The sequence below is a fragment of the Cucurbita maxima genome, unplaced genomic scaffold (assembly GCF_002738345.1).
Source record: "Cucurbita maxima cultivar Rimu unplaced genomic scaffold, Cmax_1.0 Cma_Scf00009, whole genome shotgun sequence".
Classification (NCBI taxonomy): domain Eukaryota; kingdom Viridiplantae; phylum Streptophyta; class Magnoliopsida; order Cucurbitales; family Cucurbitaceae; genus Cucurbita; species Cucurbita maxima.
In genome coordinates, this window is record NW_019272025.1 from 505,394 (window position 1) to 521,893 (window position 16,500).

Below are 16,500 nucleotides of genomic sequence, written 5' to 3' on the forward strand. Positions count from 1 at the left end.
GATGGTTAGGATCCATACTGACCTCAGATTGTAAAAATAAGGGCGGAAACGGCTTTGAAAGGGACAAAAACCTAGAGATTGATATATTATGGGTATTGAGCCGCTAAGCCGAGCCGACTACCGAATCTTCGTCGATGAACCGAGGAGCGATTGAATCAAGTAGACCTCGTCCACGTGCAAGCCGAGCAGTGAGAACTCATGTGAAGCCGGGAAAGCGCGCTATAGGCGTGCGTTTGCGTGATCGGGGTTGGGCCGAAACGAAAGCGGCCTGCATTCGTCTGTGCATTGGGCTAGAGGCCGAATGTGAAACCCGATCTGAAGCTAACCTGTCGTCTTCCTTACCCGCCAACCAACAAGACCTTAATCGATGACCCTGCCTTCTCCACTTCCGATTCCATTGACGGTCGCACAGTGACACAATCGCACTTTTAAAGGCAGCGGACTAGCGATTGTGCGGCACTTACTTTCCAACGACAAGTGAGCTAAGCCAATTTGTACTTGAGTCGCCTACGGCCAAGCGACGTATGATCAAGCCTCTAGCCTCGGTTTTAAAATAAGGTTTTGGAAAACGAGGGTAGAGAGAGATTTTAGAAAGAGAGATTTTTGAAAGAGACGTTATATAAGCAAGCAAGAGAGAGATAACAACGGCTTAGCATATATATCCTTGGGTAGGGAGAAGTTGACAACTAGTCATATCCCCCTATAGTACATTTTGAGGCATTTCATGTCTTGCAGGCCTAGACATGATATTTTTGAGGCGTCATACGCCCTAGAACTACAAAAGTAAAAACACTAGAATGAAAAGGCATGACAAGGGTTTGGCTTGCCATAGGCATGCAGCCATGGGCAACACGCCCTGAACGAGCATGACCGTGACATCCTCCCCCACTTAATTGGTTGACGACCCCGTCAACCGACTACTTTCAAACCTAGCGATGTGGGTGGCGGCGGAGTTCAGGTCTTCGGCGCGTTCCCAGCTTGTTTTCTCTGTAGGGAGATTCTTCCATTTGACAAGGAATTCACGAATCGTCCATACAGGTCATCCTATCTTCCTAACCCTGTCGGCGAGGATCTTCTCTACTTCTTTTGTTTCTTTTTGCCTCAGATCGATGCTCGGTCTTGTGATTGCATTTCGTTGGTCATCGTCTGGGTCAGGGTGGTATGGCTTCAAGTTGCTCACATGAATTACTGGGTGGATTTTCATCCATGTGGGGAGTGAAACTCGGTAGGAGGTAGTCCCGATCTTTTTAAGGACTTCAATCGGGCCTTCATATTTTCGAACTAGTCTCTGGTCCTTTTGGCTGCGAAATCTGATCTGTTCTGGTTTCAGCTTGATGAGGACTTGATCTCCTGCTCGGAATTGAATGGGGCGACGTTTCTTGTCTGCCCACTTTTTCATATGCTTGGAAGCCTTCTCTAAATATGCCCGGGCTATATCTGTTGTCTGCTTCCATTCCCTTGTGAAGTGGTGAGCTTGAGGGTTTTTCCCTGCATAAGGATGATCGATAATATGGGGTAAGGCCGGTTGTCGTCCACTTACAATTTCAAAGGGACTCTTTCCCGTAGACGAGCTAGTTTGACAATTGAAGCAAAATTGGGCTTCATCTAACAGTGTATCCAGTTCTTTTGGCGAGCGTCAACGAAGTGACGTAAGTATTCTTCGAGCAAGCAATTGAACCGTTCTGTCTGACCATCGGTTTGAGGGTGGTAACTCGAGGAGATGTTTAAGGTTGTTCCCAAGAAGGCGAATAACTCGATCCAGAATGTCCCAATGAATCTGCCATCCCGATCACTGATGATGCTCCATGGAATACCCCATAACTTTACAATGTGTTTGAAAAATAGTTGAGCTGTGAGTTCGGCCGAGCATAATTTGGGAGTGGGGATGAACGTCGCATATTTTGAGAATCGGTCTACGATAACCAAGATAGCGTCATATTCCCCGACTTTTGGGAGGTGTGTTATGAAGTCCAGAGATACACTTTCCCAGGGTCTTGTCGGCACAGGTAGAGGTTCCAAGAGTCCTGAGACTTTGGCTTTCTCGACTTTGTCCTGTTGACAGATGAAGCACGTCTTGGTGTATTGCATGATGTCGTCTCGCATGTTTGGCCAGAAGTACCCTTTTTTTATTAGAGCGTATGTTCTTTGCCACCCAGGGTGTCCGGCCCATAAGGTATCATGACATTCCTGAATGAGCTTCTTCCTCAGTTCTCCCGTTCTTGGGACATACAATCTGTTTCCTTTTGTCATCAGAATGTCTCCCTCAACCCAAAACTGTCGTGTTTTCCCAGCTTTAGCTAGTTCGACGACGGCTTTGGCCGATGGGTCTTTATGTAAATGTTCCTTGATGATGTCGCGCATCGATCCATCGATCTTATTTGAGTGAATATGGGCTAACATGCACAGGGCCGCATGTTCGCCCTTCTGACTCAGTGCGTCGGCTGCTTGATTACACTTCCCTGCTTTGTGTTCGAACTTGAAGTCGAATTCGGCCAACGACTCCTGCCACCAGGCTTGTTTTGCCGTCAATTTTGGTTGATCAAAGAAGTGGAAAATGGCGCTGTTATCCGTCTTCACTACGAACTGTGATCCCATGAGATATTGTCTCCAGACTCGAAGGCAATGGACTACTGCCAGCATTTCTTTTTCGGAGACAGTGTATCTACGTTTGGCGTCATTGAGCTTTCGACTTTCGAAAGCGATGGGGTGGCCTTGCTGAATAAGGACCCCACCTAGGGCAAAGTAGGAAGCGTCTGTTTCTATTTCAAATGGCTTTGTAACATCTACCAATTCGAGGACAGGACCCCTCATAATGGTTGTTTTCAGATCTTCAAAGGCCATTTGACAATCATTTGACCACGACCAAGTGTGGTCTTTCTTCAACAGCTCTGTCAATGGGGCGGCTCGTCGTGAAAACCCTTCGACGAACCGCCTATAGTAGTTGGCTAATCCTAAGAAGGACCGCAAATCGGATACGGAAGTAGGAACCTTCCATTCTTGGATAGCTTTTATCTTATCGCTATGCATACTAATCTGTCCACATTTGACGACATGTCCAAGGAAGTTGATGCATGTTTGTGCGAATGCACATTTCTCTTTCTTGACATACAGTTGGTTTTGTCGTAGCTTGTCGAACACCAGCTTCAAGTGCACTTTGTGTTCCTCTAGGGTTGTGTTGTAAACCACTATGTCGTCGAGGTATACTATGACAAACTGATCCAAGTATTCGTAGAAAACTTGGTTCATCAACGTGCAGAAAGTAGCTGGAGCGTTTGTCAAGCCAAAGGGCATTACTAGGAATTCGAAGACCCTATATCTTGTTACGCACGTCGTCTTGGGCTCGTCCCCTTCGGCAATACGTACTTGGTAATACCCTAATTGTAAGTCCAACTTCGTGAAGTACTTGGCCCCGTGAAGTTGGTCGAATAAGTCGGATATTATCGGCAGTGGATATTTGTTGCGTACCGTCACCTTGTTTAAGGCTCTATAGTCTATGCACAGATGCAACGTCCCATCCTTCTTCTTCTGGAACAGTACGGGGGCTCTGTAGGGTGCTTTTGCCGGGCGGATGAATCCCGCCTTCAGCAACTCATCCAGTTGTTTCCTTAATTCGGCTAGCTCGGGCGGAGCCATCCGGTATGCGTTCTTCGCTGGCGGTTTAACTCCGGGGATGAGTTCGATTTCGTGATCAATGCCTCGACGAGGTGGTAATGTTTGGGGTAAGCTCTCTGGCATTATGTCGGCATAGTTGTTTAGTACCTCATTGATTTCATTTGGGACAGTTTCTTCGGTGGTTGTTACTTCCATCAATGGTATGGCCATAAACGTAGGTTCCTCTCGTGCGAGTCCCCTTTTCAATTGTATGGTCGAGATCATTCAAAGATTACCTGGTTGCTTGATGCTTGCAGGTATTACTGTGGGGTTGCGGTCGGTGATCACTAAGCATTTTGCCAGCGGCATTGGGATAACTTTGTGTTCTAGGAGGAACTCCATCCCGAGTATCATGTCAAAGTCGTCCATGCGAGCTACGACAAGATCTAGCTCTCCTGTCCAATCCCCTATTTTAAAGGGGACTCTTTTGGAAACTCCCACAATAGGCAAGGCCTCAGAGTTGACAGCTTTCATTTTTTCCGGGTCCTTTCCTATAGTGAGTCCTAATCTTCGGGCTTCTTGATCGGCGATGAAGTTGTGGGTCGCTCCTGAATCTATCAGAGTGCTCCTATTCGGTTGGGAATTTATTGTCGCATCTACGAACATGAGCCCTTTCTCTACTATCTCCTTCGGTTCGACCTTCCGTTGGAGGGCTGACAAGAATTTAAGCGCGCCCATTCGGGGATTGTCTTGATCTTCCTTCTTGTCAAGCATAGTCTCAACCCTTGCGTCATTGCTCTCTTGAATGGACACTTGGAGTGCAGTGAGAGAGGCCCGATGAGGACAGTAAGATACTTTGTGGGGGCCTTTACACAGCATGCATTGTAAAGGCGTCGTCGGGTGGTTCCTTTGATGGTAAGGTCCTCGAGATGTCCCCGCTTGGTTGTTCTGAGGAGGTCTATCCGTCCATCCGCTTGGTCTGTCGTTACCTCCGTTCGTTCTGTTGGGGCTTCCATTTCGATGACTTGGTGGTTTGTATGGCTTGCCCCCAGTGTTTGGGGCTGGTGTTATTCTTCTTTGGGATCCCGCTTCGTTCCCATAGTCTAGGAGTCTCTCGGCACAGGCCATTGCGGCAGCTAGGGTTTGGACCTTGTTCTCGTGTAGCTTTGTTTTGGCCCACGACTGTAACCCATTTATAAAGAAGAACACCTTGTCCTTCTCTGATGTGCCCCTGATATCTAGCATCAGGGTTGAGAACTGTCTGACATAGTCTCGTATGCCTCCAGTGTGTTTCAGGGCTACTAGTTTTTCCATTGCTAAATGTCCTGCGTTTTCGGGGAGGAACTGGTCCCTCAACTCTTTCTTAAGGTTCTCCCACGAGTCAATGGTGCACAATCCATCCTCGATGTCTTGTACCTTCGTACGCCACCACAGTTTGGCATCGTCTATGAGATACATCGAGGCTACGGTCACCTTCTTGTCGTCAGTACAAGCCGTTGTGGCTTTGAAGTACTGTTCGACATCAAAGATGAAGTTTTCCAACTCTTTGGCGTCCCGATTCCCTTTAAAGGCTCTAGGATCTGGGAATCTTAGTTTGTTGGACCCTGTATTAGTTTGTCCAGCCGTGACGTTCTCCACGGCTTTCATGGTCACTTCAATTCGAGTGCCCATGGAGGCCATTCTTTCTTGGATGTCGTCGATTGTTGTTCTGAACTCATCAGCTAATCCATTGAACAAGCTCATCATTGTATTTTGTAGCACGTCGAACTCTTCGCCACGTCCCTCCTTGTACGCGATAGAGCTATCCGGACTAACAGACGGTTTTGGGCTGCTCGTAGGAGCAACTCTTTCTTCGAGCGAGGTCACTCGAAACATCAATTCTGCGATTGGCAACCCATCCAGGCGGTTGCCCATTGCGTCGATTCCTACGACTTTCTCACTCAATTCGGTCACCCGTGCTTCGAGGAAGCGGAGGGTGTCAGGGACTTCTTTGAGGAACAGCATTTCCTCCTCTATTAGCGTAAGCCGGTCGGCTTGTGCTTTGGGTGTCGACTTTGTCGCCTACATGGTTTCAGTCTTTACTGTGTCACGGAGCTAATAAAGCTCTGATACCACTTGACACAATCGCACTTTTAAAGGCAGCAGACTAGCGATTGTGCGGCACTCACTTTCCAACGACAAGTGAGCTAAGCCAATTTGTACTTGCGTCGCCTACGGCCAAGCGACGTATGATCAAGCCTCTAGCCTCGGTTTTAAAAGAAGATTTTGGAAAACGAGGGTTGAGAGAGATTTTAGAAAGAGAGATTTTTGAAAGAGACGTTATATAAGCAAGCAAGAGAGAGATAACAACGGCTTAACATATATAACCTTGGGTAGGGAGAAGTTGACAACTAGTCATATCCCCCTATGGTACATTTTGAGGCATTTCATGTCTGGTAGGCCTAGACATGATATTTTTGAGGCGTCATACCCCTAGAACTACAAAAGTAAAAACACTAGAATGAAAAGACATGACAAGGGTTTGGCTTGCCATAGGCATGCAGCCATGGGCAACACGCCCTGGACGAGCATGACCGTGACACGCAGCACCTTCAACGGTCACGCAACACCTTCGACGGTCACGCAACGCAGCTTCTTCGATTACGACAGTCAACCTTCTTCCGACTGGGACGAGGTGACACGACCCAACGCGATCCGACGTCTCGTGTCCCTAACACTAATCGATTCCTACCCCTTCGTCGATTCTCCCTCCGGACAGCAAGGTCACTTGTTTCGACAACTCACCAAATAAGACCGACGAACCAAACCACATGATTTCCTTTCGAACACTCTCGACTCCCGTATTCTCAGACACACTCGGACATAGAAGGCAAGTTTGGAGATAAAAGTCATTCTTAAGGGAACGAAAGGTTGGGCATAGGAATATAAAAGGTCTCATAACATTTTCTATTAAGTTAATAACTGTCTCGCCGGAAATCATGCATATTTTCTGGCCAGAATAAATGCTACAACATAATATCTTGTCATTTATAGAAATAAAAATAAAATCTAAGCAAAATAATGAAAAATGGAAAACATCTAAATCGTTACACTCAGGCTGTGTACCATGTCATTTTTAAAGTAAAGACCAACACACATATACGAATGATGACTACATCACGAGTAGAGACTGTGGCACGTGCATAGGGTAGACTCATATTTAAATTCCTAGTCTTAGGTTAGGATAGGTTGTTTTGCATCACATTGTTTTAAATTATTTTGTATTGTTTTTATTTTATTTAAATTTTTTAGTATTTCGTATTAAACAGATAAGACCATGATTATGTTTTCAAGAGATACAAGATGTTTTAAATGTTTTCGAAATTGATACTAGAGATGAAGTTTGCTTTTAAGAGTTATATTCCGCATTTTAGCAGAGCATGAGACATTATTAACGACTCTGGGTAAGTAGAAATTTAGGGTCGTTACATATGTTAAAGACAAAAGTCCTAAAACTGTTAGAAGAACTAGACGTGAAGCAAGTGACACCTGAGCAAGTGCTGAAAAGATCATCTAGAACTATCAGAACATCAGATAAATATTTAGCTTCATTACAGTATGATATGAACCTATCAAGCATACAACATACTTCAATGAAGATGTGAAGAAAATGTTTTTTTAATTATCAAAAGATATTTAAGTTCGGCCACATTGAAGAAGAATTTGCTTCATTGTTATAAATTATGGGTGAATCATAATTTATTGAAACGTAGAGGTGTGATGTTTCTTTAATGTATTTTAAGGCTTATTTATACAGTGCGTAATTATGACCATAAAGTATGCATAGCACCTAATTATAGTAATAAAGTATAAATATATAAAGTCATGTATGTTATCATTTCCAAATGTAGTTAAAGAGACATTTGTGCTTTCCTTTAGTCAATAACTAAGTTTCTTTGTCATTCTATGTAGTTTAGGTTGCATGTAGAATCATTCAAGCTCGATATGATCAATCTTGCTCGTGGAGTGATTTGAATCTCAAACAAGTGTTCTTACCTTGATATATTTGATCAACAAGGTAATCTGAATTTTATTTTCCCTTGGAGTGATTCTTTATCATTAGGGCTAAGTTTAGATTGCATTTTAAGAATCATTCAAGCTAGACATGATTGATCTTACTTATAGAGTGATTCTAATATCAAACAAGTGTTCTTGCGTTGAGAAATTGGACCAACAAGGTGATCAAAATTTTACTTCTCTTATAGTGATTTTCCTATCATTTGCTATCAGAGCTTTCCCTTGGGCTGATTTTTTATGATTTGGTATCCGATCTTTTCCTTGGGTTAAATCCTTATTATTTGGTAGTAGAGCTTTCTCTTGAGTTGATTCTTTATCACACCATTTATTTCTAACCAAAGTCCTCTTTTGAGGTCCTACAGGTAGAAGATTCCACCAAGTGGGAGCAAGTTATGGGGGATGAGATGAGCTCACTTGCAAAGAATAATACATAGGTGTTGATTGAGTTCGCTACAGAAAAGATAGCTTTGTTGAACAAATTAGTGTTCAGAATCAAGGCTGAACGAGATGAAAAAATGAGGTTAAAGGCTTGATTAGTAGTTAAAGAATATTAAAAAAGAAAAGACATTGTTTGTGTTGAAAGCTTTTCTTTTGTTGTGAAATTAACTACTATCCAAATTTTGCTGAGTATAGTCGCTTTGGCAAATGGATGCAAATTTTTATTTTTTTTTTACATGGAGGTCTAGATGAGAAGATCTTATGCAACAACCAAAGGATTTGCATCTCCAGGAAAAGAACACATGGTGTAGCTCAATAGGAGCTTGTATGAACTGAAACAAGCACCGAGAAAATGGTACAAAAAGTTTGACACCTTAATGTGCAAGAGTGGTTTCCACATGAGTGAAAAAGATCAGTGTTGCTACTTTAAAAAATACACTGATTCTTATGTGTTTCTACTCCTGTATGTGGACGATATACTAATTGTAGGATCTAGTATGATAGAGATAAACTAATTGAAGGCAAGCATGTCTTTAGTATTTGAGATGAAATATTTGAGTGCAACGAAGGAGATTCATAGGATATGATTTCTCAAGATAGATCTGTTGGCACATTTAATCTATCCTAGGAGGAGTACATTGAGAAGATGTGGTCCAAATTCAAGATTAATGATGTTAAACTTAGGACTACCCCTTTTGGCAAATTATGTTAAATTGTCAAAGGGGCACTCTACCAAGACAGTTGAAGAACATGAGTACATGACATCTGTTCCATACACTTTTGTAGTTAGGAGTTTGATGTATGCTATAGTTTGCACTAGACTTGATATAACACATGACGTAGGAGTTGGTAGCAAATACATGGTAAACCCAGAAAAATAACATTGGGAAGCTGTAAAATGACTTCAGAGATATGTGAGAAGTACCTTGTAATGCCCCTAATTTTCTTAACCTAATTAGTGACGTCACCCATACAATGCATAAATCATCAATTACTTTGAAACAATACCAATGTCTTACATAAAGGTTCAAAAATCCAAATTAAACATAACTCTACAAAGAATATGTTCAATACTTAAATCCATAAAATTTAAATAAAATAAATATTCAACGATGTAACTTATAAACCCAAATAAAAACATAAAGTGCTAACTATGCCATCTCATCAACTTCCATGGTATCCTCAGCTCCATCGTCAATCGTACATTGGTGCCTTGCCTTTACCTGAAAAATGTAGGTAGCATGTGACTTGATTATTTTATGAAATACTCAATAAGTCACCCACTATTGGGGTTAGATATACAAACACATGCCACATATAAGTGAGACTTATCTTTCAAAAAACTATACATGGCCTTACGCTCTTTTCTTTTTTGGGCAGGGTTGTATGTTTGGTACTTTTCCACACATAGCCCATGTACACACACATGGGCCCACCAGGCGGGCTCGTATACGTACCCCTGGGCCAAGCTTTGTTGGGCACAACGTTTTACACGTTCACTGGATGCCACTTACTTTCATGACATAAAGGAAAAGTATCTCGATGTAAATAATATACATATATGCATGAGATCCCATAACTTGCATTACATGGCATATTACATAATACGAATTACGTGTCCATTTCTTTATACATTCCATACATAACTCCATTATGCTACATGTATGCATAACAACGTTCAACACCTTCATATTATGTAATAATATGAAAACATCCATAGCATTTCATAACACTACCAGAAAACATAGTGAAGGCATAACATGGTCATTTCACATAAAATATGGTGCATGCAAAAGCCACGGGGCGCGCATCATCATACAACATACAACAGGCTAAATCCAACAGTAAAGTCACTTAGCTTGATGTTCTTGGCCGAAGTTACTCACAGTAAGCTAACTCCAACCGCTGACTACTTTCTATAAGAATCACATAATATACTTAGAAACTTTTCATACCGTAACCAAGCTAGCCCTCATGTTAATTATCAAGATAAACCTCTAACAGTAATCTGTTTTTTACTAATAAGAGCCATACTGACCTTAGAAGGAAAACAAAAAAAAGGCCGAAATGACTTCAGAAGGGCCAAAAACCTAGGAATCGATATATTACGAGTATATTGAGTCGAAAAGCCGCGTCGTCGAGCCGTTGTGAATAAGTCGAGAAATCGAGGTTGTCGAGCCGAGCCACAACTGTGTACGCGTGTGAAGTTGAATCGAAGAAGTTAGGCATGCGTTTGCTGATTCCGTATCTGCTGAGTATTGGGCCAAAAAAGAACGCGGCTCGGGTTCTACGTCTGGGCTGTGTGCTAATACTAGAGGCCAAGCGTGAGGGCTATGATCGCGATTATCCAGTTCTATCTAGACGTTCGTCTTCCTAACCCCAAGCACAACGAAATGCTAATCGACTTCTTTCCTCCTCCCCGTCTCCGACGAACATGCAGCGATTTTCGACGACGTTACACCCTTCTTCCAATTCTGACAAACGCGCTGCAACCTTTATCGATTCCGACGAACACACAGTGACCTCTACGCCGATACACCCTACTTCCACTCGACTTCCCTTCTCGAAAAATCTCTATTTTCTGTTCTCTCAAATATAATATCACGCAGGGAATAACTTCAGGAGAAAATCTTTTCGAGTACATATATAAAAGGGTCTAAGAACGTTTCGCATTAAGGCAATAATTCTCTCGCTGGAAATCATGCATTTTCCTGCGGGAATAAATGTTGCATTTAATATAAGATTATATCATTTTTGGAATTAAAAGTAAAATCTTGATGGTTGCATGCATTTAGAACTTTACTTTGTTATGTCAATGAAAAAATAGTTCTGCAAGGTTTTGTGGATGTTGATACCAAACTACATGGTAAACCGAGCGAAATAACATTGAGAAGTTGTGATGTGGCTTTAGAGATATCTGAGAGGTATTTTCTTCAGTACTTCACTTTGTTATGATAATGAAAAAGTAGTTCTATAAGATTTTGTGGATGCTGATCTTAGTGGAATATATACTCTAGCAAGAGCACATCTAAATACATCCACACTATAGATAGAACAACAATAAGTTGGATGTCCAAGCTTAAAAACTGTGTTATTGCTTCATCTACTGAGGTTGCATACGTGGCAAGAGATGCAAGAGCTGAAGTTGGAAAGGAGATGGCATGGATGAAAGACTATCTAAGACAGTTAGACAAAAAGAATACAAGAAGATTATTTATCTAGATAGTCAGAGTGTTGTACAATTGGCAAAACCTCGGCCTATCATTCAAAGACACAACACATTAGAGTATGATATCATTTCACTCGCAAGTTAGTGGAAGAGGGTGACATGTGTTTGGAGAAGATAGACGGTGCAAAAAACTCAACAGACATGTTGAAAAAAATGTGTTGATGTTGGAAAAAATGAAGTTGTGCAAAGCTTTAGTTGGTCTAGTGCAGTGATGATATTGATCGGGATAAGAGTCGTTTGAGAATGAAATTCTAGATTAACTGGATCAGTCTCCAAATAGGAGAATTGTTAGGCTATGGAGTATGTTGCTTATCTATAGCTTACGCAATGGTTATACATTAATAAGGTGATAGGTTCTAAATGAATATAGTAAAGGGTCATGTAAACAAGTATGTATAGTAAATATGAGAGATGTATATATGTTTAGTAAACTGAAATATATAAATATCTGCTTAAGAAGTGCTTTGAATGTATACTTTTGGCGTATTATATACTTGAAAGTCATCCATATAAACCTCTGGTCAAGGTTCCTTCTTACCGTTTCTCTCTTTATTCTTTGTACTCATCTAGATTTAGATTGAGTGCGTGAGTTATTGGGCGGTCCTAACAACACTATCTAACAATTTTTCTTAAGGACGCGAGTCTTTAAAGTCCGTTTCTCTCCGAGATTAAAGCTTTGTTGTGCAAAGTCTCATCTCAATTTTATTTGTGTGGTTGAAGGATTATTCACGGGTGGTTTTGGAATTATCCAAGGTTCTGTAGCTCAGTTGGTTAGAGCGTTGGTCTTATGAGCCGAAGGTCGCGGGTTCAAGCCCCGCCCGAACCAAAATTCTAGACGGTTAGGAACCATATTGACCTCAGATTGTAAAAATACGGGCAGAAACGGCTTCAAAAAGGCCAAAATCACTTCCTATAAGAATCACATAATATACTTAGAAACTTTTCATACCCTAACCGAGCTAGCCCTCATGTTAACTATCATCTCTTTTTTTTACTAATAAGAGCCATACTGACCTCAGAAGAAAAACAAAAAAAAGGCAGAAACGACTTCAGAAGGGTCGAAAACCTAGGAATCGATATATTATGAGTATACCGAGCTGACAAGCCGCATCGTCGAGCCGTTGTCAATAAATCAAGAAATCGAGGTTGTCAAGCCAACTTCGTGCACGTGCGAGCAGAGCCACAACTGTGTACACGCGTGAAGTTGAATCGAAGATGTTGGGCATGTGTCTGCTGATTCCGTATCGGTTGAGTATTGGGCCAAAAACGAATGCGGCTTGTGTTCTACGTCTGGGCTATGGGCTAAAACTGGAGGCCAAGCGTGAGGGCTATGATCGCGATTATCCGGTTCTATCTAGACGTTCGTCTTCCTAACCCACAACACAACGAAATGCTAATCGAGTTCTTTCCTCCTCCCCGATTCCAACGAACATGCAGCGATTTTCGACGACGCTACACCCTTCTTCCAATTCTGACAAGCGCGCTGCAACCTTTATCGATTCCGACGAACATACAGCGACCCCGAGCCGTTTGCACCGAGCCGAGTTGAGGGACCGCTTGCGCCGCTGTGTGCCATGTGGCAGTAGTAGAATACGCCACATCGTGCGGTGGCATTGGTCAAGGCGCGGGCACAATCCGGTTTGAGTCGCAGTTTAGGTCGTCGGCTGCAGTATGCTACTGGGCAAGACTAATCGTTGGGCCTCAGCTTACTGGACTGGGCCGTAGGTGTTTGGGTTGCAGACCGATTCGGTCGGATCGTGGGTCTGGTCTTAGGTTGGTTCAGCTGAACCGTCGCCTACTGGGCTTAATTGAGGTTTGGGCCATTATAATTGGGTTGGGCCGACGGCAGAGGCTGACGTGAAAGAAGTCGTGCTGGCTCTCGGGTTTTGGGTTCGGGTTGACCCGGATCATGTGGATCTTGTCTTCCTTATCTGACTTCAGCCGATTTTCCGCGCGGTGTTAGATAAAACCTGAGTTTTACCATTTTTCTTATTCACACGATTTCAGAAAATCGTCACCATTTGACAAATCACGTCGGATCACCAGAGTTTTAGACTGAAATTTTGTAGGGAGTGGCACAGATTTAGTTGGCCACTCTCCAGCCATTTTTAGAATCCTTTTTACAGGAGATTTGTTCAGAAAATAAAACAATGCGAACGCAGTCAAAATTGAGTTAATTTTCTCTCTCCTTTTTGTTACGCATTTTCTTCCAATCAGAGCCAAGTTGAAGATCGGTGTATATCATTGCAGAGGAGCCAACCTATCAACAAACAAGTTGAATAGCTCAAGTGGTTAGAGCTTTGACCTAACATCACAAAGGTCTCAGGTTCGAGTAGAAGAAAATGCGAAGTGTAAAAACACACACATCGTGGGGCCCATCTCGGGCAGGCTCACTCACTCAACGAATGGATCTTGTTGATGCGCGTCAACCTACAGGCGCAAGGGTTATGGCAAGCTGTTGAAGCCAGAGGAAGGAGAAACGATTGAGTACCGTGAGGATCGATTGGCGTTTGCCGCCATATTACGATCTGTGCCCCCAGAGATGCTAGCATCTCTCTCCACCAAGCGCATCGCGCAATCGGCCTGGGAGGGAATCAAATCTCGTTGGGTCGGTGTACAGCGAGTGCGGAAATCCAACATCGAGTAGTTGCGGAAGGGATCCCGAAACCACCAGCCACCCCGACCTAATTCATGATGAGCCCACCAACTTCCTGGCAAGATGCCCACTGTGTTCGCGCCGGCAGTCCAACAAAGAAGCGAAGTAGTGGTCTCTTTCTTTGCATTACGAACGACACGCTTCGCCAGCTCCCTCCCGCCCAGAGGGAAGAGAAGGCGAAAAAGCGCCGCCGAAGCAGCATGAGCAAGCTTCTATTGCTACGCAACAATAGAGCAGGATAGCATTTTGCGCCCACATCTTTGAATTTGAGGGTAAAAAGCTCGCTTCTTATACGGGATCCCCAGCAGAGCGAAGCAGCGTTCCATTCTTTTCGGGGGCATCCTTCCGCATTGGCGGCGAGTGAAGTGCCACAATCCCATTCATCATTTTGGATCTACATAAGCCAAAACCCATAGCACTGGCGACGTCTCCGGCATAAATGCAAGGAGGATGTATAGCTGATATAGGATCTTGTGGAACTAGATTTGATTCTGCAAGCGGTTCGGTACGAACGAAGAAATTTCGAACAAAAGGATCGGAACTCGCTGATAGGAAAGGAGAGAAAAACAAAGCAATGCCAAGAGTTCCGTCAATCCGCTGTTCATCGATAGACGAAGCTCTCTCTTTATCATCTCGTGCCAGATGCAACAAAGGATGAGTCCTTTTTCCTTCTCGCGAACCACGGGAGCGCCGGGAGCCCAGAGGAGCAAAGCTCATTTTCCTTTCAGGGTAAAGCGGCGCATAAAAAAGGGCTGGCCCGTCAAAAGTCCGGTTCTGGAGCAAACGAAGTTCAGAATCAACAAGGGTTCGTAGAACGAAGGGAGTGCACAACAGGGGCGCAACCCCACTTTGATGTTCGTAACGAGGGAGATCTCGAATGGGGTTCTTCACGAAGTTCGAAAGAAAGGAATAAAAAAGAGTTTCTCTATGGCCTCCTCGTTTTGAGACATTATGGCTTTGGGGTCTACCCCGGTAACAAAGAAGGAATCCATAAAAACTTGGGATCCGACACCATGATAAAATACTACCCTCATGATTAGACCATGTCCCTGAGATTTGATAAAAGAAAGGTGCATTCGCGGTTAATACGTTGTAATTGGATAAGTTATTAGGAATATGACGGAACGAAAGACCAAAGAAAGAAAGAAGAATACACCAAAATGCAGGTGCTGCACCAAACGCTGGTGGTTCTTTCTTGTTGTAAGTGAATGCAACGAAAAGACCGGGAAATAACGAATAATGAAACAATTCATATATTGCATCTGTTTCGGGTACAGAGGCGACGAGGGGTGCTAACCCGGCCACCCAACCCAGCAGGTCAGGGGCGGGCCGGCCATAGGTTTGAATCCTGCCACCTTTCCCGTTGGGTCGGTGTACAGCGAGTACGGGAATCCAACATCGAGCAGTTGCGGAAGGAGCTCTCTCGGAGATCCACTTTAAGGACGGTGAATCCGTCGATGATTTTTCAATGCGGATCACGGGGCTCGCCAACAACATCACCACACTCGGTGGCAGCATCAGCGAGACAGAAATCGTGAAGAAGATGCTGCAGGTTGTCCTTGATCACCTCGAGCAAGTTGCGATTGCGATTTCAATCGAGACATTGCTTGACGTGAACGACCTAACGGTAGAAGAGGTGACCGGAAGACTGCGTAACGTCGAGCAGCGGAAGAAAAATACCATTTCAGCTGTCGACAAGGGGGGTCGTCTACTCCTCACTGAGGAGGAATGGCTTGCACGTCTAAAGCTCCGTGACAACACCGGCGAGAGCAACGGGTCCTCCTCTAGCCGCAAAGACGGTAAGAAGCCATGGATCTCCCACGGGCGCATGCGCGGGAAAGATGGGAATCAAAAGAAGGAGTCGACCAATGGCAGGCCAATCTGCTCGAAATGTGGGAAGAGAGGACACCTAAGCAGGAATTGCTGGAGCAAGCTTAGGAACAAGGAGAAGGCCGAAAAGGCCCATGTGGCTCAATCCGAGGAGGACGAGCCAGCTCTCTTCATGGTAAGTGCATGTGTCCCCATTGTCGATTCCAAATCCACGGAAATGGAGGTAATCAACAACGATGTTGAACTCGAGAAAGAGCTCTAGTTGGGCGTAGCAAAGGTGGCACCAGCTAGGGAGCCAATTCAGCTAGTTGGGCGCACGACAAACCGTCTTTACATCCTGGAGTTATAGATAGAGCAACCTGTCAGTCTCTCGGCCAAGACCGAAGAGGTATCTTGGAGGTGGCACGCAAGGTACGGGCATTTAAACTTTCCTGCTCTAGAAAAACTACAGAAGGAGGAGTTAGTGCACGGTTTGCCAGCAATCAAAGGCGTGAACAAGCTGTGCGACGGGTGCCTCATCGGCAAACAGAGGCGCACACCCTTTCCGTCTCGAACATCCTATCGAGCCGATGAGCCGTTGGAGCTTGTACACGGCGATATCTGCAGGCCCATCAAGCCGGCGACCCCAGGCGGTAAGAGTCTCTTCCTCCTGTTAGTCGATGACAAAAGCCGCTTCATGTGGCTGACCCTGCTGCAAGCG

At 44.0% G+C, this 16,500-nt stretch overlaps 1 protein-coding gene and 1 non-coding gene across 2 annotated transcripts; both read left to right on the forward strand.

Moving 5' to 3' along the window:
• Nucleotides 1–12,066: 12,066 nt before the first annotated feature.
• Nucleotides 12,067–12,140, forward strand: TRNAI-UAU. The gene has a single exon. It is a non-coding gene; the product is annotated as a tRNA-Ile (tRNA).
• A 2,269-nt stretch (nt 12,141–14,409) lies between these two features.
• On the forward strand, nt 14,410–14,628 carry LOC111483797. Its single transcript, XM_023130115.1, has one exon. It carries the CDS (start codon nt 14,410–14,412, stop codon nt 14,626–14,628), a length of 219 nt encoding a protein of 72 aa, XP_022985883.1.
• The last annotated feature ends 1,872 nt before the right edge of the window (nt 14,629–16,500 follow it).